Genomic DNA, 17,907 nt, shown 5'->3' on the forward strand with positions numbered 1-17,907 from the left:
TAAATGCTCTCAGGAAAACCTCGTAACCTCTGAACATACATATTCAAAGTGCTCTCACTGGAAGGAAGCATTGGGGATCTGATAGGGCATGTCTTTTGCATGTTTATTGCTGTGTTGTACATTCTTTCTTAGACTATGGATCCATAGTGTACGGTTCAGCATGGCTGTTACACCTAAAAAGACAAGATCCAGTGAATAATTCAGGCCTGCATGTTTTATGCTATGCATACAGAACGTCTCCTATAAGCGTAATTCCGTCTCCTCAATGGTAGGGTCCCGCAACTTCTTTCTTGTCCCATGGTTGCCTATCAGCAGGTGTGTCTGAACGCAACCTAAAGGTAACATACACTCACTAAAGGCAGGAAATGATTACGTTGAAAATAATGATAGTGTTAGCGTTGTCATGCTGTTGTCTCGTGGCTGTGTTCACGACTGGTTTTGTGGCTATTAAGAATTAAAAGCATCACATGATGCAACCTAAAGGGGAACAACCCCTCCAGGAAAGATATTGGTAGGTTATTTTTATGTTGCAATTCAAAAAACAAATTCAGAAAAAAAGTTGCAAACACAGAATTTGAACATATATTTTATTCGCTAAGTGCTCAGGTTAGTAATGCGTATCCAATGCACCACTGAGGCAACAAGTATGGCAGGCTTTAAATGCACTCTTACTCATTTTTACAATATGTTCGCTATCTGTCGCCAGGTGACGCTGCTCAGACGACCCTACAGTTGAGAGAACGGAATCACGCCTCCTATAATCAGCCTGTATATAGAAATAAATGAGCCCCCACTACTAGTGTATAGGGACCAACACCAATTTGTGACATAAGCAAGATGCAGTGACACTACTGTTGCCCAGATGGGCCAGCTGTGCCCATAGAAATGTTCATGGCTCTCAATGCTTTTATTCTGTAATTGGAGGAATCCAACACCAGAAACCCCCTTCTTTATCTGAAGGCATATCTTCAAGTTTTTGCTTTTCAGTTCCTTAAAAGCGTTGAGAGCCATTAACAAGAACTTTCGTGAAGTAAAAAAAAGAGGAGGTGGACATGATGCAGCTTTACCTCAAGGTTAAAGGTACAAAAGTCAAGACACCTTGACGGTGTTCTTTAGTGCAAAAATGCACAAAGCAGATATACCTTTCAGGGCGATTCTATCAGAAGCACATACGGGACAGATGCTAATCTTTGAATACCTTGTCAAGCATCTCAGTCAAGTACAAGTGGATGATATTTTTAGAATAAGGAATTCTGAAGGGCTGTAAAAATAATGCTTTGCTTGGCAAAGCAGTTTGAATACGTTAGATGAGGAAACGACTGTTTTGATGCACTTTTTTATGCTTTTCATATTTCCAATTGTTTTGTCCTATGAGTGAATAATATTTGTCTAGATTTGAACCTTTGGTTAGAGCCTACGAAGCACTGGAGACTATATTAGGAATGCTGTCATTATTCGTGCTTCTAGATTGGCATGGTACAGTGTCAGGTAACTGTAGTTCATTGCCTTCCTTGCTGTAATGGTGATTAAGGAGCATTACATGTCTGGCATATTGGCACATTGTGAGAATCACAGGGTATGAAACCCCTATTTCTGGAAGGCACATTTCTTGAGGTATCACAACCCAGCATAACAATGTGTTAGTTCTTCACTCAGTAAACCATTAAACGCAGGGGACCCTGACGCGGAGGAATGTGCTGGGTGATGCCTCTTGGCAGCACACTGTGGCCTGTGCCACATTCATGTGGGCAGTCAAGTGAACATCATTGTTACCATATGACCCACTAGCTAGAACAGTGGACATCGTTGCAGGAGGTCCACAGGACATGGGCTGCTTACTTGCCAGATGCAAAAAGGAAATTCTACTTGAGCCATGCCTGAAAAAAAAAGAAATAATAATAATAATGCAGGGGGATGGGGTTGTGCTGGTGAAACAAACAATTCCTATTTGTGCTGCTGGACCGAAACCAGATGAGGCGTCACTGTGGCCTCTGGATGGTGCGCACACTCACCCTTGATTACGAAAGGATTCCATAGCTCGGGTAAAGCAACAACTCCCTCTATTTGTTTGGGTTTGAATTCCGTTTGTTGTTGGATACCCGGTGGATATCCAATCGTTACACGCTTTTCTTCCCACTGGTTTGGTACTCAGCTTCTCTATGGTGATGCTTGGGGAAATGGATCTTTAGCCCTGCCTTGTGCAGACCAGACACATTAGCTATGGTGCTCTGAGGTCAAAGGTGCCCTTTTACCAATAAAGCAATATCATCGGTATCTCGCTGTGTACAGTTGCTTTGAGGAAGCAATAAAATAAGGTGCTCTGAGCCATCATCATCTCACTGAATGAAGAAATTAGCGATGCTGTGTGATTGTATCAGTAGAGCTGGGCAAACTAGGGACTTGTTCAGGTAGTGAGCGGCTCATGTCCAAATATTGATTCTGAGCAAAGGAATCATATGTGTTAAAGAAGCTCAGGTGAAAAAAAATAAAAAGATAATCTGGAGCCTTCCACTGTGCTCTCATTATAGCTCATCATGTTGCTTTGGTATGTAAACGTTCATTAGCCTAACTTTGTGTATTTGCCGATCATGACATGGTAGCCTTGTGAAACATTCTACTATCAAATCTTGTTATAATGAAAGGTACAGTTATTGTAAAACAGTGCAATGTAGCCCAGATTCTTAATGTAAGGTTTTGCCAAACATTTTCAGCCTTGCCACTGGTTTCGAGGCACTAACTGATGGGTGCAAGGTGCGCAAGTGGGTGCTAATCACCCGGCTATGAACTGTTCACGCCACTTTAGCTTATGTGGTGCTGTTAGCAAGTGCGAAATAAAGCCTTTATATTGTGAAGTAAAACGTGAACCATGGCATGAACACATGCCGCACCACTATAGGCACTTAGAGTAGTGAGGCAAAGCCTGCTGCCTGTCATCCGCACGGGTACAGCTTGGTGCTCAGAACTTTAATATATTCGTTTTATGGTATACCACATGCGATATATAAAATAAGCATTTAGGAACAGTTGGATATGGCCAGTAATTCATAATATCTATGTCCTTTTTATATACGTTTGATTGTAATTCTTAATTCTTTAATCATGCTAATACCATAATAGGTTGCATGTAGCCAAACAGAGGCAATTGCTGTTCCTTGCCACAAAGTCGTAAATGGCTGCTTGTATCATGTGCATGCAGATGGACACAGTACCTTGCTAAACATTCCTTAATTATGGGACATACAAGGGTTAATTTTTTGGTAAGACTGATAACAGCGATAACCCACCCATTTCACTTTCCTCTATTCTTGCGCCAAGTATGTGCCAGGTGACTTTGTGAAATTACTGTCTCTTTTATTTTATTGTCATTAATTGGCATGTCGGATTTTGCCAGTAGTGCATTCAGAATGAAAATGGCTGGTGAGATGGGATTGACGATACTGGCAACAGCTACGAAGTAGAAATCCTAGTGTGTAAATACTTTTTCTTTTCTTTCAGTTCGAAAGTTTGAGCTGGTTTAAAACCAACTCAACAGATGTATTGGTGGCAGCTCATGTACATGCGGTCGGCTGGATTATACCCACTGCAGGGCGAAGGCCGTTCCCATATTCCTCCAATTAACCCGGTCCTGTGCTAGCTGCATCCACTTGACCCATGCGAACTTCTTAACCTCATCCGCCCACCTAACTTTCTTCCGCCCTCTGCTACACGTCCCTTGGAATCCAGTTTGCTACCCTTAGCGACCATCAGTTAGCCTCTCTTCGCACTACATGTCCTGCCCTTGCTCATGCAGCATGCAATATTATGATAGAGAGCTGAACAAGGGTTGAAGGGGAGCCACCTCGGTTTGCAAGCCGAGCCAATGTTTCAACAAGACTTGTTTTTGTCTGGGCCCAGACGAAGACAAGTCCCCTGGTCGAAACGTAGGCTTGAAGACGTCTCCTTGTCAAAACATTGACTGGCTTGTGAACTGAGGTTCCCCCTCAACCCTTGTTCAGTGTGTAGCCATCTTCTTCATCTCATTCCACCCAGTAGCGAGTTTTGCAGCGCTTTATGCAAACCGTAAAATGCATTTATCAATTAAACCGCTTGCTTATTCTCGTTGAAATTGGGCGCACAGGTAATGTACAACTGTCGATACCTTTCAGTAACAGTTTGGATTCGATCAGAATTAGTTCGAAGTCCGCGTCGGCTACAGCATCGGCGACCTAAAAGAAACCATTTTTGCGATGCTTTCGCGTAGATGATACTGATGGCGCCATCTGGTGAATACTCGTGGAACATGGCAGACAGAAAGGGGGTTCGGGTGGCTGATTTGAACGTTTGAAGATGCTTTAATTCTCGACTGCTTTAAAGGGACAGAACACTGGCCAAAATGTGTCATGAGATTATGGTGGATATGAAAAGATTTTGCCTCATATAGTATTGATCGAGCAGTACAATATCAAAGAAAAGAAGCTTTACAATTTTAATTTGCCATTGAAAATCGCATAAAAACAACAGAGGCGCTATCTAGCGCGAAAAACCCTAGTACTTTCAGTGTAGACTCCCACGTGACTACATGCAAGCAAAATATCGCTGATTTTCGTAACTGCACATTGTTCTTTTTTCTTCTAGGAGTGCTTGCCATAATTTATTATATTTTGCGCTCTCTCCAGTGCGCCCTTAAAAAAAAAAAAACCCCTTCTTTCGAACCGCGAGAGGCATGCTTTCAGGTTTTGCCACTAGATGGTGCCACAGTGTTTGCAATTTCGTGAGTGAAGCAATGACAGTGCCCACTAAAACTTTCGTGGACAAGGGCGTGCGTGATTGTGCCGTAACAGTATTGAGTGTGAAACTGAAACGGACATTACTCTACGCAAACAATGTCTGACTACTGCCTGGCGAGTGAAAGTTATATTTGTTTTTGGTACGTCTTTTTTGTCGACCACCAGTCGTCATCGCAGTCGCTGCTCATGGTTTCCAGCATCGTACTACATAAAAATGGGCGCACGCATTGATCGAAAAATTACCAGTAAAGATTGTCTACAGCGATTCTAGCAAAAGCGTTATGCAATCGAACATTTTAAACATCAATCTTTCCACTACGGCAAAAAAAAAAACGAGAGACCTAAATTCCAGTGTTCTGTCCCTTTAACAATAACGAGTGCAGAAAACATTGTTTATCGACCTTCGGTACATTTAGTGCAAACAATGTTTTCTCTGTCAACTTTGAGCAACCAGCATGCATAATGCTAGTGCCTAGTCACTGTGTAGTAAACACTAGTCATGCATTTCCCCAGGGCTGACTGTATAAGGCAGTGTATGGCTTTTGCCGAAGAAAAATATTCACCTATTGAACTTTGGACAACCAGTACTGTGGAAAGTCACCTTGAGGTATCTAGGCAACCTTATCTAACGATAAGGAACCAGTACACAGCAGACATCATGTCACTTCATAAGAGTTCTGTTAGCTTGCAAAGTAAAGATTGTTGTGCCTTGAAAGTGTGATTTCTTTGCGTGGAACATCCCTTGCATCTTGTGTGTTCTTTTTTACATAGACATTTCTATAATTTTTTGTTTTGCAGTGCAAGCTGATAGAGCAGCTTCTCAGCCATGATAGTGAAAAGCGGCCGTCTGCTCGAGATATTAGGCAGCATGCACTTTTCCGACCATTCCAGCCAAGTGATGAAATCGCCCATTTGGCCAGGCTACGTCGCCGCAACCTTTCTCATCGGCAGTCGTCGTCTCTGTCTGAGTAGTGACAGCTTCTATTCATGTCATTCAAACGTTCCTTTGTGCACCAAGCTGATACTCGCCATCTGTACAGCCAACCATTTGACTGGACTGTTTCCTTTGATTTTATTTCCAAACTGCTCGAGTTTTTTATACAGTCGAACCCGTATATATCGAACTCGAAAGGGATCGCGAAATAGTTCGATATATCGATAATTCTATATACAGAAATCGGCTTGTGACGGCACTTACTATACGAAAAAAACGATACCGCATTTGTCGCGTAATCAACCCACTCGCATAGTGAACCCACTCTCCACTTTTGCATCCGAGAATTTAAAAAAAAAAACGCGTTAAAGCCAGCTCGCTTACATGCAAGCGATTGAGCGATCTCAGCGGCGAGCAACAGCGACAGAGCGAAAAACTTCAAACTTGTTGGAACTGCGTCCCTCTCGCCACTCAAGCCACCGCGGCAGCTCAAAACAAGGTTTCTGTGTAGCCAGAAATTGCGCGGCAGAAATAGCGAGTGTTTTTCGCTTGCATGTCGATGGCGCGCGCCACTCCGTTTTCGGTCGTCTCATCCACAGCTCATTTCTTGGCAGCGTGCCAAGATGCTGCGCAGCGATAACGTCGCGGCGTGTTTATCTTTTGATAGCTCCTGCCGGTGGCAGGGAGCGAACTTGGCAGTGCCCGCGATGGCTTGATTGCACATGCCTGTTTCGATTTATCGCGCCGCGCTTGGGGCGGGCGTCATGATCGCAGCAGCTGACCGCGTGATTTCGTTGATTTATACATGCAAGGATAAACGACTCCCGCCAAAAAGAAAGAAAGAAAAAGAAACCCCTGTTGCTGCTTAACGTCCGCAGCCGCCATATCTTACGCTACGCCGCGCGTACAGCACAACAATAAGAATGAATGACTCGTAAAAAAAAAGAGAGAGAGAGATCTGCCGCTTCTTGACGTCCGCAGGCGCCATAGCCACGTCAGCCGCCGCGCGCAGAGTGTTCGCTACAAACGCTGGAGAAAGCGTTCGACGTCTGAAAACGGGCTGAGCTGGCTTGGCGCATGCGTAGCGCGTGCTGAAGGAGAGAGATAGCTCGGCAAAAGAATGGGCACACCCTTGCGCTTCGCTCTGTAGCGTTTTTCCCCTCTCGTTCCCACCGGTTCTCTCTGGTTCATTCACGCACATGGCTTGCAAACGTCACGTGCTGCCGCGCCGGAAACGATAACCGCAAATGCACGCGCACTTTAGGGAATGGCCGCGGCGCTGCCCTAGCCGAACTGTCCCCTCTCATTACTTCCGCGTGCGGCTTGAAAACGTCACGCGGCAAACGGCCGAGGGTGATGCGATCGTCTTTGGGGAAGGCACACTCTCCAGTGCGTGGTGCGGAGTTCGATATATCGAACGACCTGTGAAATTGAGTTCGATATGACGCGGCTTTCCTATACTTTTACATGGGATTTTCAAGGGGATATTTCGTGAGTTCGATATAACCAAAATTCGATATATCCGGGTTCGATATAACCGAGTTCGACTGTATTGCACAGTGATGGCCGCATTGTCTTGCCACTGAAGCATTTTCTTTTTGTTAGGGGCCAGTATTGGAAGACAAGGAAGGGGGTGATGCCATGTCTTTCATAACTTCCCCCTCAGATACAGCTGTAGAAGATCAGTTCATTCTTGAGGTGGGGGGGGGGACCAATACAAAAAAGCATCCTTACCTCTGTTTCTTAAGATTTTATTGAAATTTCATGCGCTTGTGAAGCATATTTAGCTTTGGCAAGTTTGCTGGTACTTGGGAATATCTGCACTGTTCAGCCTGTGGTCTGAGGTAAAAGCAGGGACCACAGAGCTTTTGGAGTACTTGCAAAAGCGTTGCGTAAATACGCATCTTTATGTAAATATTACTATGTCGATGCCGTTTGTTTCTGTGTAGCAGAGCTGGCTATGCTTTGCTAATTGTATATTTATAATTTTGTACAGGTCTGTACATATGTAAATAAAAGCCTGGTATTCACGATGCGACAGAATGAGTGGTTTGTTTTGCTGTTAAGCACAGAAATAAACTTCTGCATCATTGGGTGGAAGGTGCTTTAAATGTGTGGTCTATATGATACTATGTGTCAATAGTTCCTTCCATCATATATGTTGGTGTACAGTTCAAATAATGTACAGCATACTTCCCTGGCTGTCCAATGTTTGGCACACTGGATATGCATTAAGCTTTACTGGTAAAAGGCCTCAAATGGAGGTCAGCCTCATTGTACTTGTAGCAGTGAAGTAAACTTCATAGCTAGTAACTTAGTATTGAGATTTTGGTGCAGCACGTGCATTGCATAGCAAGCAGCGTTTAACTAATTCTGTTACTTGAACATCACAACTTCGCAAAAAACAAAACAAAAAGGCCCTATGACACAGTTCTTAAAATAGTCATTTGAATAACTATGTAAATTTTAGAGCACAGCTTTAACGAAACATTTCTGAAGCCTGAATGATTAGAAAAATTTAATATTTGGTGCTACCTGGCATTGCATTTCTCGGTACTACTTGCACTGTTCTTGCTTTCATACTGCTGGTCAATTATTCTCGTAAATGTGTGTTAGATTACTTAACAATTATACTCAAGTCCCACTACATGTCATGTAATCAGACTTGTATATAGTGGCTTCCTCTTGCAACACATAGGCATCGACAAGGATCCAATCCATGCACGACATGGTCAATGAAATGTTTGTGGCTAACATTGAGATTGCCAAGATTAAATGGCAGGGCTGTCCTTAAGCTAGAGTATGGGTATATAATGGGTACATGGAAAGATAGTGTGCAAGAATGTGGAACAACTTGAATGCAGGAAGAGGTCTCTTGTATATACAGACCTGGTAATGTAGGATCTGGCATGTTATCTTTTGTACAAAAGAGAGTGCGACTTTGTCACCAGGTATGCAAGGCGGAGACAGATGGCAGCAGGCAAGTTGAAGGTCCTTCGGCCACTGTCTGTGGTGCTTTCAGTAAGTGGCACATTCCACAATGGTCATAGCACTTGGACCAGGGTCCTAGGTCACGTCTCAATAGGCAAAGGCACGTGCGCTTCATTTCTGCAATTCCTTGACATCTTGCCTCGCTGTAGAATATTTAAGAGCCAGTTAAAAAGTGACCATTCAGGCTGCACACGAGCGCAGTAATGGTGTGTTAGGAAGTGACTGGCCATTGGCATTTGGTCTACTGGATGTTGACCAAAGTACTACCCTATTTACTTGGGTAGCTCAGTTCCATTTTGGTAACAGTGCCCTTGCAAATCGGCCATTTAAACAAGATCCCAATCATATTGGTGTTGAATGTGCTTGCACTGTACACACAGTGGATATATCTCACTAATTGGTATGGAAAGACAGCGTGAACAAAACAGATGAAGCACTGTTTATGTTAGTCCTTCTGTGTTGGCGCTATCTGCACTACAGCCGTGTATACATGAACACGACAGAGTCAGGTCGAGTAAAGCAAGCGGTGAAGCGGAACTCGCTTGCATGGGGCAAGTTAATTCGCTTGACCTGTCTAAAAGCATGGAGATGCTGTCGAGTCAAGAGTCTAGTAGTAACAAACTCTGGGATTAAAAGCTTCCAGTGCAGCTAGAAGTGACAAAAAATTGCATGCTTTCTAGCCCTCATTAATGAAAAAAAATTTAACAGTGAAGCTCTACAGTAAAAGGCAACGGAATCAAACATGAATGAGAAGCTTTCACATCAAGTGCAAATAGTGACACTACACATTGCTGCCGTGCTTACTCGCTAGAAGAGTTCATGTAGACACCAACTGGGACAAGTAAGGGTGATCACATACCAGACAGAGGCTGATCACATACGGGGCTTATGAAGCACCAACCAGCCCCTCCCCCTCTTGCCTTGTTAGTTGTGGCACACTGGTGCCAACAGAATGTTTTCTTTCCTGGATGAAGCGTTCCAAGTGTTTCAAGGAAAAATATGCAAAGTACAGCATAAACTGTGTTTATTACATAATGCCAAAGAACATTCCTCAGCCCGAGGGGAAGACCAAAATAAAAGTCAAATAATGTACGACACACAAAAGGAAGTCTCCATTTGATTGCAGCATTGTCACTCTCATCTCGGACCCTCAAATGCATGCCCCTGAGCAAACTTGCACAGCGCACACTTTTTTGAGATAGCTGCACGGATTTTGTGCATTTGTTTTAGCCATGCATTCATCAATGCTTTAACCAGTCATGTCAGCTGAAAACAATGTGACCATCAACACAAGCCTTTACCTCTGCAGCACTATACAAACAGGCCATGCACTTTACTGTACTATTAAGCTGGTATCTGCATTTTCTGCTGTGGGAGGAGACCCACAGAGCGGGCACTGCAATACAAAAGTACTAAACACCTCCAGATGCATCTTGCAATTTGGGTATGTATTCCATGTGTATCACTATCACAGCAGAATTTTGCACAATGCACTGTAAGGCATAAAATGTTGGGCATGCATTCATTTGTCCTGCTCTATCACAGCAGAATTTTGCAGAATACTGAAAAACAAGAAAACGTTGGGCATGCATTCATCTACTGCTTTAGCACGGCAGGATTCTGCATAATGCACTGTTGCAAACAAACGTATGTGAAAACCTGCATTTTGGTGATGAGACGTGCTTCCACCACTGCAATACATGTGCCATACTTTGGGCATTAATAAGAGTAGTATATGTAGAAAAGAAAGCTTGGGGATAACCAAGGAAGAAAAGTAAAATCATTTATACTCTGTTTTATTCAGAGCATCCTAGGCACAGTGATATGCCCGAGTTCAACAGGAAGGCTAAGCAACAGAAAGCAAAGGACGAGGAAAGAACAGTGACATTAGGACAGAGAGGAAAGGGCATGACAGGAAGGAAAAGGCATGCTTATTAGTACACTTTGATCTCAGTTGCCGCTAAGCTGTTCATACAGCTTGGGCACATAGTCATCCCATTCTGCCTGGTAGAAGTTTGCAGCAATTGGCTCTCCCAGTTGATACTTCTTGGCAAAGTCGCGGATCTTGAAGCCACCTCGGTGATCTCCAGAGCGGTTTGTGAGGCGCTTTTCATCACAGCTGAGCTTTCCAGGCTGCTTGTAAACCACAAAGACATACCGATGTAAGCCTGCAATAAAACCGCAAATGAGTAAGTAAGCATTTTTTGGCGCAGAATGAGCTAAAATGCTCTCTTCTAATGGTTGTATCCACAGGTATTTTGGACACCTGGGGCTTCTTAAAAGCAAACCGGCGTATATGCATCGGCTCACCTGTTCCTTTCGGAGGTCCTGAACCTACATACTGCGACAAAGTCTCCCCATCTGTGACTCTGCAGCCAGGAATGTTTACCACAAGCCAGTGATGCCATTCGCGATATTTTGGTGTCTGCCGGCTCGGGGCATCAGGGTCTGCATTAGCACAGGAAATATTTGAATTTGGCACTGGATTTGGCACACGAACCTACCAGTCATGCAGAGGGTGTAGAGGGCACCAGCCTCTGCTGGATAAGAAACCTTTGGTGGATTCTGGACTTGCGTTGGTGTAAGCGTATTTCCCATGTTAACCGAGACATCATTGTAGGTCACCTGATAAAAACAAAGTACAGCCATGTCCAATAACCAAAACTGCCAGACTTTTCGCTATCCTCCAATTGCGCCCACTCGCAAACTGAACCATAACGGGTCAGTGTGTGGGTGCGCTCTTTACCAGAGGCTACTGGTGACACTTCAATGCACTGGGGAGTGGAAGCAAAGCCTACCACGAGCTTTTTACTGAGAAGCGGGTGAGGTGATTACCAACGTCTATTAAAAAGGCATTACGTACAGTAACTGCTGACAATATTGCACGGAACCACCAGCCGCTACATCACTACGAACTCGTGAAGCAGTGCACATACCAGACGACTCGTACCAGAAGGATAGTTACCTCAACGGTATCTTTCGGGACCGTGTCGATCACGTCCGGCACAACTTGGTTTTCCTCCATTTTTGACATCCCGGTACCCTTTTGAAGGTACACACTACGAAAAAAAAAAAACGAACGTCGACACACTAAGGCACTATTATCAGACCGAACTTTGACCGCACACTGCCCGGCGGTAGTTAATGCCACCAGACAGAACAGCCACCTTGATCCACGGGACAAGCACCATTTATAGACGGCACGATAAAAACCCAAACGCACTTATCTTCAAACATTCGCTCATTATAGCTCAACGTTTGCACATTAGTACCATTCTGCAATTCGCGTCCAATATTGTTTACATACAGTCACCAAAGGGATAGGAATTCGAGGCTCCCTGCAGCAATGTCGACGGGTTACCTCATAAAATCAGAAGTCAGACGCCAAAGATCGAACGACTATGTGACGATTTTACGGCAGGCGCCGGACTCATGCACAACAAAAGTAAAAAAAAAAAAAAATAAAAAGCCAAGAGCCTTTATCACCTTTATCACATCTTAGGCTTATTCGGACGTAAACATGAAGCCGGTACCACATTGGTTTGGTGGCCTTCAGGAGCAATTAACTAAACGTCAACTAGGATTCAGACCCATCTTCGAAATAACTACTGGGAATTTTATCTCGTGGAAGTAACAGTGCCCACGGGATGCATCGGTTAATGCAGCCCGCTATTAAATTCTTTTCATCGGCGGCCGGCGTGAGGTAGGCATGGGCAGCTTCTAGGATTCCAAATTGCTACTGCGTTTACGATTACAGCATCAAAATAGACCCAATTATCAGGCGTAATATGTCTGTATGGCATTTTTTACAGCGCCCAGTCAACAATACTATTTCTATAAATGCATTTGCTGAACAATGCACAATACCTGCTCTGTTGAAGCAAACGGCGAAACGACGAAAACACGGACAACCCGGATGCAGATACTGCTCTCTGGGAAGAGCTGCAAGAAGTGCTGAGAGGTGCAAACTCAAAGATTGCTCGCGAACAAACAGCTCGAAGCATCCTTAATTTTTTAGTGCAAGAATCGCAGGTACGCGTTTTTTACGCAAATGTAGCAATGAGATCGAGTATTTGTCACACAGATAGAACGTCGAGAAGGTCAGCGTTTTGTTTTAATGGGTTTTAATGGTTTTAACGCCATCTGTGGCGTACAGGCGGAGCGGCGGAGCTTGCTGAAAACAAACATGGCAGCTATTTGGCCGTTGGAAGATAAAAAATAATGTCGTCTTAATTGAACAGATCATTGCGTTGACATCTAATGTCTCTCTGCCCTGCCTTTAAAAGGTATTCACGCTTCTTCTAGCTTTGCTAGCTTTTAAGAGGAAGTGTTTTTCATCTAATTATAACCTTCGTCTTAAATTTACACGATGCTCGCGAATGCTGAGAGAAGTAGCTCGGTAAGCCTAATCATTTTGCTATGACGAATGAAAAAAGTCCCCTAGGGGAACAACTATTACCTAATTGGGGTGAGTGGAATTCTATTGAAGTGCCTTCTCAACTTCATGAATGAAAGACTGTTTTTAGAAGTAATTGTTTTTGCAGTAGCTCGAGAACACGACTGTAGATCGCGGAGTTCTGAAGGTAGATTGGTATGATTTGACAATCACCTTTTTCTTAAACAAACAATAATTAATCTAATATATAACATTGTTATAAATTAGAACTATCTGCTGTATAACAACATTTCATGCTGTCTTATAGTTTGTTCAATTGTTGCATTAGCTGCGTTCCAGAGGACGCGTCGTAGTTGGCGAATGCCCTCTTAATTGATTAAATTGTGCTTTGGAAATGCAAAAAAATCGGTTAGTAAGCTGCCTGCCGTTTCCCCAGCAACTGGACCACTACGTGACAACTGCGGATGCGAGCGGAAAGTCGAAACCAGTGTGCTCGGGTGCCCGACGTCCCACATCCGCTCGTACGATTCCCAGGCTGGTGCCCCACTGCTAGCAGAGGTAGCCGGCAGATGCTGTTGAAGAGTGGGCCGGGAGACGTGCTGTGCCTGGCAGAGTCATGAGTCGGCAAAGTTGCAAGTGGGTTTGCCAACACTGCACGTATGAGAACTGGCCAAAGGCATTGCGTTGTGTGATCTGCCAAAACGCTCGACCCACCCTGATTGAAGAAGAAGCATCTAGTGAGGAACTTGACATTTACAAGGTTTGTCAAACGATTCCTTCTCGCAGGTTGCTTGCTTTTATATCATTCTTGGATCTATTCTGGAAGATGTTGATTCTAAAGTTGGTGTGTCTCATCATCGTTGTTTTGTTACCCAAGAAAAAAAAAACTAATGTATGAGGTATGTGCAGCAGAGATCTGTAACGTGATTCCTCTCCACTGGGTCTACGTTCATAGGGGCTCTTAACTGCAGCTCCTTTGCAAATAATAGTTAACCGAATTGCATGAAATGCCAATGTCATGGCATATTGTGCACTGTGTAGCATTTTGCAAGCTCAGCTCAGTTTTCTGTTGTCTTTCGTTCTTTGGTACAGGCAATGATATTTCTGCAGGAGACAGCACAGCGTGAGAAACTGGCTACTGTAACTAGCTTTCACTCTACAGCATGATCATGTAAGAATGACCACCGTGGAGTGGACGGCAGTGCATTGCTTTAGGTGTGCACAAAGTAGCGCCGCTTTAGTTTCATGCGGTAGAGCTTTATTGGCTGATAGAACTGCTCACACATGCCATCATGGCGGCCCATACAGCCTGTCCTGGTGTGAGCAGAGAGTGCAGTCCTTTATTTCTGTCAAAAAGGCTATGTGGAACTGAGGTAATTGTGCAAACAGGTTAGCATATTAAGTAGCGGGCAATGCGCTTCAGGCACAGACATTTGTGTCACACTGAGACGCTGTTCTACCACAGTTCCTGTAGACTCTCCAATTCTGCTCACCCTTATGAAATCATGAACAAGCCTCTTGTCTAAGTGTTGGATTGATGGGCTTCAGATAAAGGAAAGGGAAACCTTAGATCCACTCACTGGCTTCGTTATCAGTACTTTATTTGTGCCAGTGCAATTTGTAATCCTCTGTGCCTTCGTTTTAGTGCGAAAATTGTATGCAGACCTCAGGGCATGTTTAAGAATGTCACATAACAACTTCACTTCCTTTCCACCACTACCTTGAGGGCTCTAGACAACTATACTCATAGCCATACAGTCTGTAGTAGGATACAGCTCGAGAATGCAGCGACGACGAATGCCCAAGGACGCCCTCCGGTCAGTGGCGTCCACTGGTTCTCATATCGCAACAGTTGATCTCATAGCATGAAAAGAATGCAGGGGTAGAAATGCTGCTCCATTTGCTCTGTTCTGCTCCAAACTGCTTTCCCTGCTCCATCCTGCTCCAGAACGGAATATTGCTCCAAACTTGCTTCAGACCGGCTGCCTCGATGTTTTGCCATCAAATTTAACTGAATGTAGAAATGATTGCAACACACCAGTGGCAGAGGTATAACACATCTTGCAATGGTCTTAAAAATTTTTCTAGAGTGCGGAAGCATGTAGCATAATAAATAGTTGTTTGCAAGGTAAATTTAACGTGACCCACAAGTGATTTGAGGTAATTCAACATGAAAAAACGCACTGTGTATGTGGCAAAGCAGATATTCCCAACCTTTTGAATAGCCGGTTGAGAGAGAAACAAGAGCAGTAAGTGAAGCAGAAAGCGCAAACCATTAGTAAGCTTCTTTATGCTCCGAAAACTATGCAAGGTTTTCTAATGCTCATGCTTTGAAAACAGGCAGGTGCTTCACCATCAAGCCTCTTTGTCAATGGCAAGCGTGTCAGGCTTACATCAGACAAACACATACTTGAAGCGTTATGGGGTAGTGTGCTGAAGGTACCAATCACTAGAAACCTTTCAAGGGTGCTGGAAAGCCAAACATTGTCTATTGCCAAGATGCTAACACGGAAGCCACAGCATTGCTCAAGCGAAAACGTGATGAGCTATTGGCTGGGAAGTAAAGAAGCTGAAGGATGAAAAGGCTAGAGTTACTATATAGGCTTTGCCAGAGTTGGCGAAGGTGCTGCTTAAACAACCAAGTTGTGCAGTGAAGCCATACGTCATCTTTGCAGGAGTTGAGCAGCGAAAATGGAAAGCAGTCGAGAAGTGATTACTTTGGCTGTCCTAATAGAAATAAGTTGGCGTTGCTACAGCTTGCTTACAGCGCGGCATGCCGTTCCCATGACGGGTGATGCAATGCAGCCGGAGTGCCTGTTGGGTTGGCTTGACAGTTCTACATGGTTGCTTGGCGGCGAAGAAATGAAACGTGGAAAACTGGCAAAGCCTGTATAGTAACTCTATGAAAGGCTACCCTTCAGTTCATCATTCCTCCCTGAAGGCACTACTGACCAGTGCTCGAAAATATTGTCAGCACAGGCCTATGATCAGGAAGGATATGCACAAGATAGAGAGTGGAAATGTCGTACCTATTGATGTGAACTCCATACTAGTGCTGCTGTTTGGGCGCATTGAAATGTAGACTCCACTTTTGAGTCTGTCAAGTCAAAATAGGCAGAAGCCTTATGTCAAACTTGGTGTTTGGTTATGAAGTGCATAAGCAGGCTTCCATTTGCTGCAGGACAGTTTCGAATTGTTGCTTAGGTCAGTCTACGTTGTTTTAAGCATCTTTACATGTTTTGGTTGTTTGCCTTGTCTTGTCGGAGGTGCATGCATAGTTGGAAAAGCATAGAGCATTGCATATAAAGGAATCAGATTGCAGGTTTAGAAAACTGCAATTAAAGGCATTTGACTCTAGAAATGTGCTTCAAAGCTGCTCCAGAATGGCATTATTACTACTCACTGAGCTGCCTCAAAATGCTCGAGCCTGCTTCCACCCATGAAAATTACAGATGAAAAGCAATTAACTGCGATGTCATGAGAACCGAGTAACCATTAGATGAAAAAGCTCCTTTGAGGGACATTTGCCGCTGTCTTCTTGAGTTGTAATAGACCCCTTTCATAAATGTTAAGTCGGCTTCACCTCTATGCTGCATTCCCCACTAATGGCAGAACAGCAATGTATTGAAACATTGTATTATGGCCACAATTCATATGATTTATGGATCAGAACATATTCGTATAATTACCCTATTACCACTACATGCATCTGTGTAGAAGCAAGATGCGATTTCAGGTCTATATCGCCGTTTTCCTGGCGGCCAGTGACGCCATGTTTGGGGAAAGAAGCAGTGTGGCAAAGCCTACTTAACGATTTTTGCAAGGGGTCCATTGACTATAGGTTTAACTTTTTGGTGTTCTTTAGTAAGCACCGAAATCCTTGCATGCTACTTTGTTCTGCATTTTGTTTCATGTAATTATTCGTTCACATACCAGTCAGGCTTTCTTTCTGTGATACGAGTGTGACGGGAGTATGCATTTTTAAACATGAACAAAAGCAACCTGCCAAGTTGTGGCTGCTGTTGCAAGAATTCATACAAGCTGTCTCACGAGAAGGCCTCAGCCATTGATATGGCTTAAAAGTGATTTTATGGCTAGTAGCTGGCACCAAGTTGTTGCCAAAGTGTTCTTGGGGTTGTTTTAGACTTTGCTGTATATGCTGATGGCAGTGCGCATCCCTACTATCAGCACAATAAGGCGCTTTGTACATAATTGTGTACATTGTGAATTTGGAGTTTTTTGTTCTGTCAGTTTGCAGCTATATTACCAGTGATTTTTGCTTGGCGCGAATTAAGCATCCTTTATATCATAAATAGGGTGCTTTTTATGTCAAGTGTTGAATATAGCAAATGATATTTCTTAGCACAGTGAGCCTGGTTGCACATCCTCTGCCACGCTTATGCAGGCAGGATTTGTTGTATAATTTTAGCACAACAGCGTTAAAGACCTGTTCTGCAGAAAGTCAGGTTTTGACGTCAGCGATGTGAGTGAAAAACGATCATGCCCCTGACAGGTGGCAGTTGGTAGGCAACATGGCTAGGCGCTGATTGGTGGGCGGGTTATGTGACTTCACGGGACCACATGACCTGGCCAAGGTAGCAGAAGTTGCCAGAGATTGGAATCGAACATGGGACATTTGGGAGTCAGTCATGCTACCTCTAGGCCATGCAGGCACATTTTTATGGCATGGTTAAAGCAGGGCTTCATATCTATATCGTACGGTCTTATATATAATATGGTTTATGGGGTTAACGTCTTAAAGCACCTTGAGCTGTGACAGACGCTGTAGTGGAGTGCTCCAGAAATTTCGACCTCCTGGG

At 43.9% G+C, this 17,907-nt stretch overlaps 3 protein-coding genes across 8 annotated transcripts in view; 2 read left to right on the forward strand and 1 right to left on the reverse strand.

The window, feature by feature from the left end:
- Positions 1-6,552, forward strand: part of LOC146206511 (eukaryotic translation initiation factor 2-alpha kinase 3-like) — an 80,299-nt gene extending 73,747 nt beyond the window's left edge. Inside the window, exon 19 of the mRNA XM_084591238.1 lies at positions 5,565-6,552. Coding sequence (XP_084447364.1) covers positions 5,565-5,738 — 174 coding nt within the window. The 3' untranslated portion in view covers positions 5,739-6,552. The remainder of the gene's footprint in view (positions 1-5,564) is intronic.
- A 3,146-nt stretch (positions 6,553-9,698) lies between these two features.
- On the reverse strand, positions 9,699-12,810 carry LOC146206512 (protein D3-like). 2 transcript variants are annotated; one of them, XM_084591244.1, is made up of 5 exons: positions 12,559-12,810; positions 11,657-11,750; positions 11,196-11,316; positions 11,002-11,139; positions 9,699-10,859 (listed from the first exon to the last, which is right to left on the reverse strand). In XM_084591244.1, the coding sequence occupies exons 1-5, from the start codon at positions 12,693-12,695 to the stop codon at positions 10,642-10,644; spliced, it is 708 nt and encodes a 235-aa protein (XP_084447370.1). In that variant the 5' UTR covers positions 12,696-12,810; the 3' UTR covers positions 9,699-10,641. The 2 variants fall into 2 exon arrangements, with proteins under 2 accessions (XP_084447370.1, XP_084447371.1); XM_084591245.1 differs by lacking the exon at positions 12,559-12,810 and adding an exon at positions 12,178-12,319.
- trbd (ubiquitin thioesterase trabid) overlaps positions 12,583-17,907 on the forward strand; it is a 67,804-nt gene continuing 62,479 nt past the window's right edge. Inside the window, exons 1-2 of one of the 5 annotated variants that reach the window (XM_084591240.1) lie at positions 12,583-12,723; positions 13,524-13,847. In XM_084591240.1, coding sequence (XP_084447366.1) covers positions 13,704-13,847 — 144 coding nt within the window. In that variant the 5' untranslated portion in view covers positions 12,583-12,723; positions 13,524-13,703. Of the gene's footprint in view, positions 12,724-12,823; positions 12,978-13,014; positions 13,160-13,523; positions 13,848-17,907 lie in introns of those variants that run through there. The other 4 variants (XM_084591243.1, XM_084591239.1, XM_084591242.1 and 1 more) reach the window with 4 other exon arrangements.

Source organism: Amblyomma maculatum, chromosome 1 (assembly GCF_055883805.1).
Source record: "Amblyomma maculatum isolate TAMU_Amacu chromosome 1, ASM5588380v1, whole genome shotgun sequence".
Taxonomy (NCBI): Eukaryota; Metazoa; Arthropoda; class Arachnida; order Ixodida; family Ixodidae; genus Amblyomma; species Amblyomma maculatum.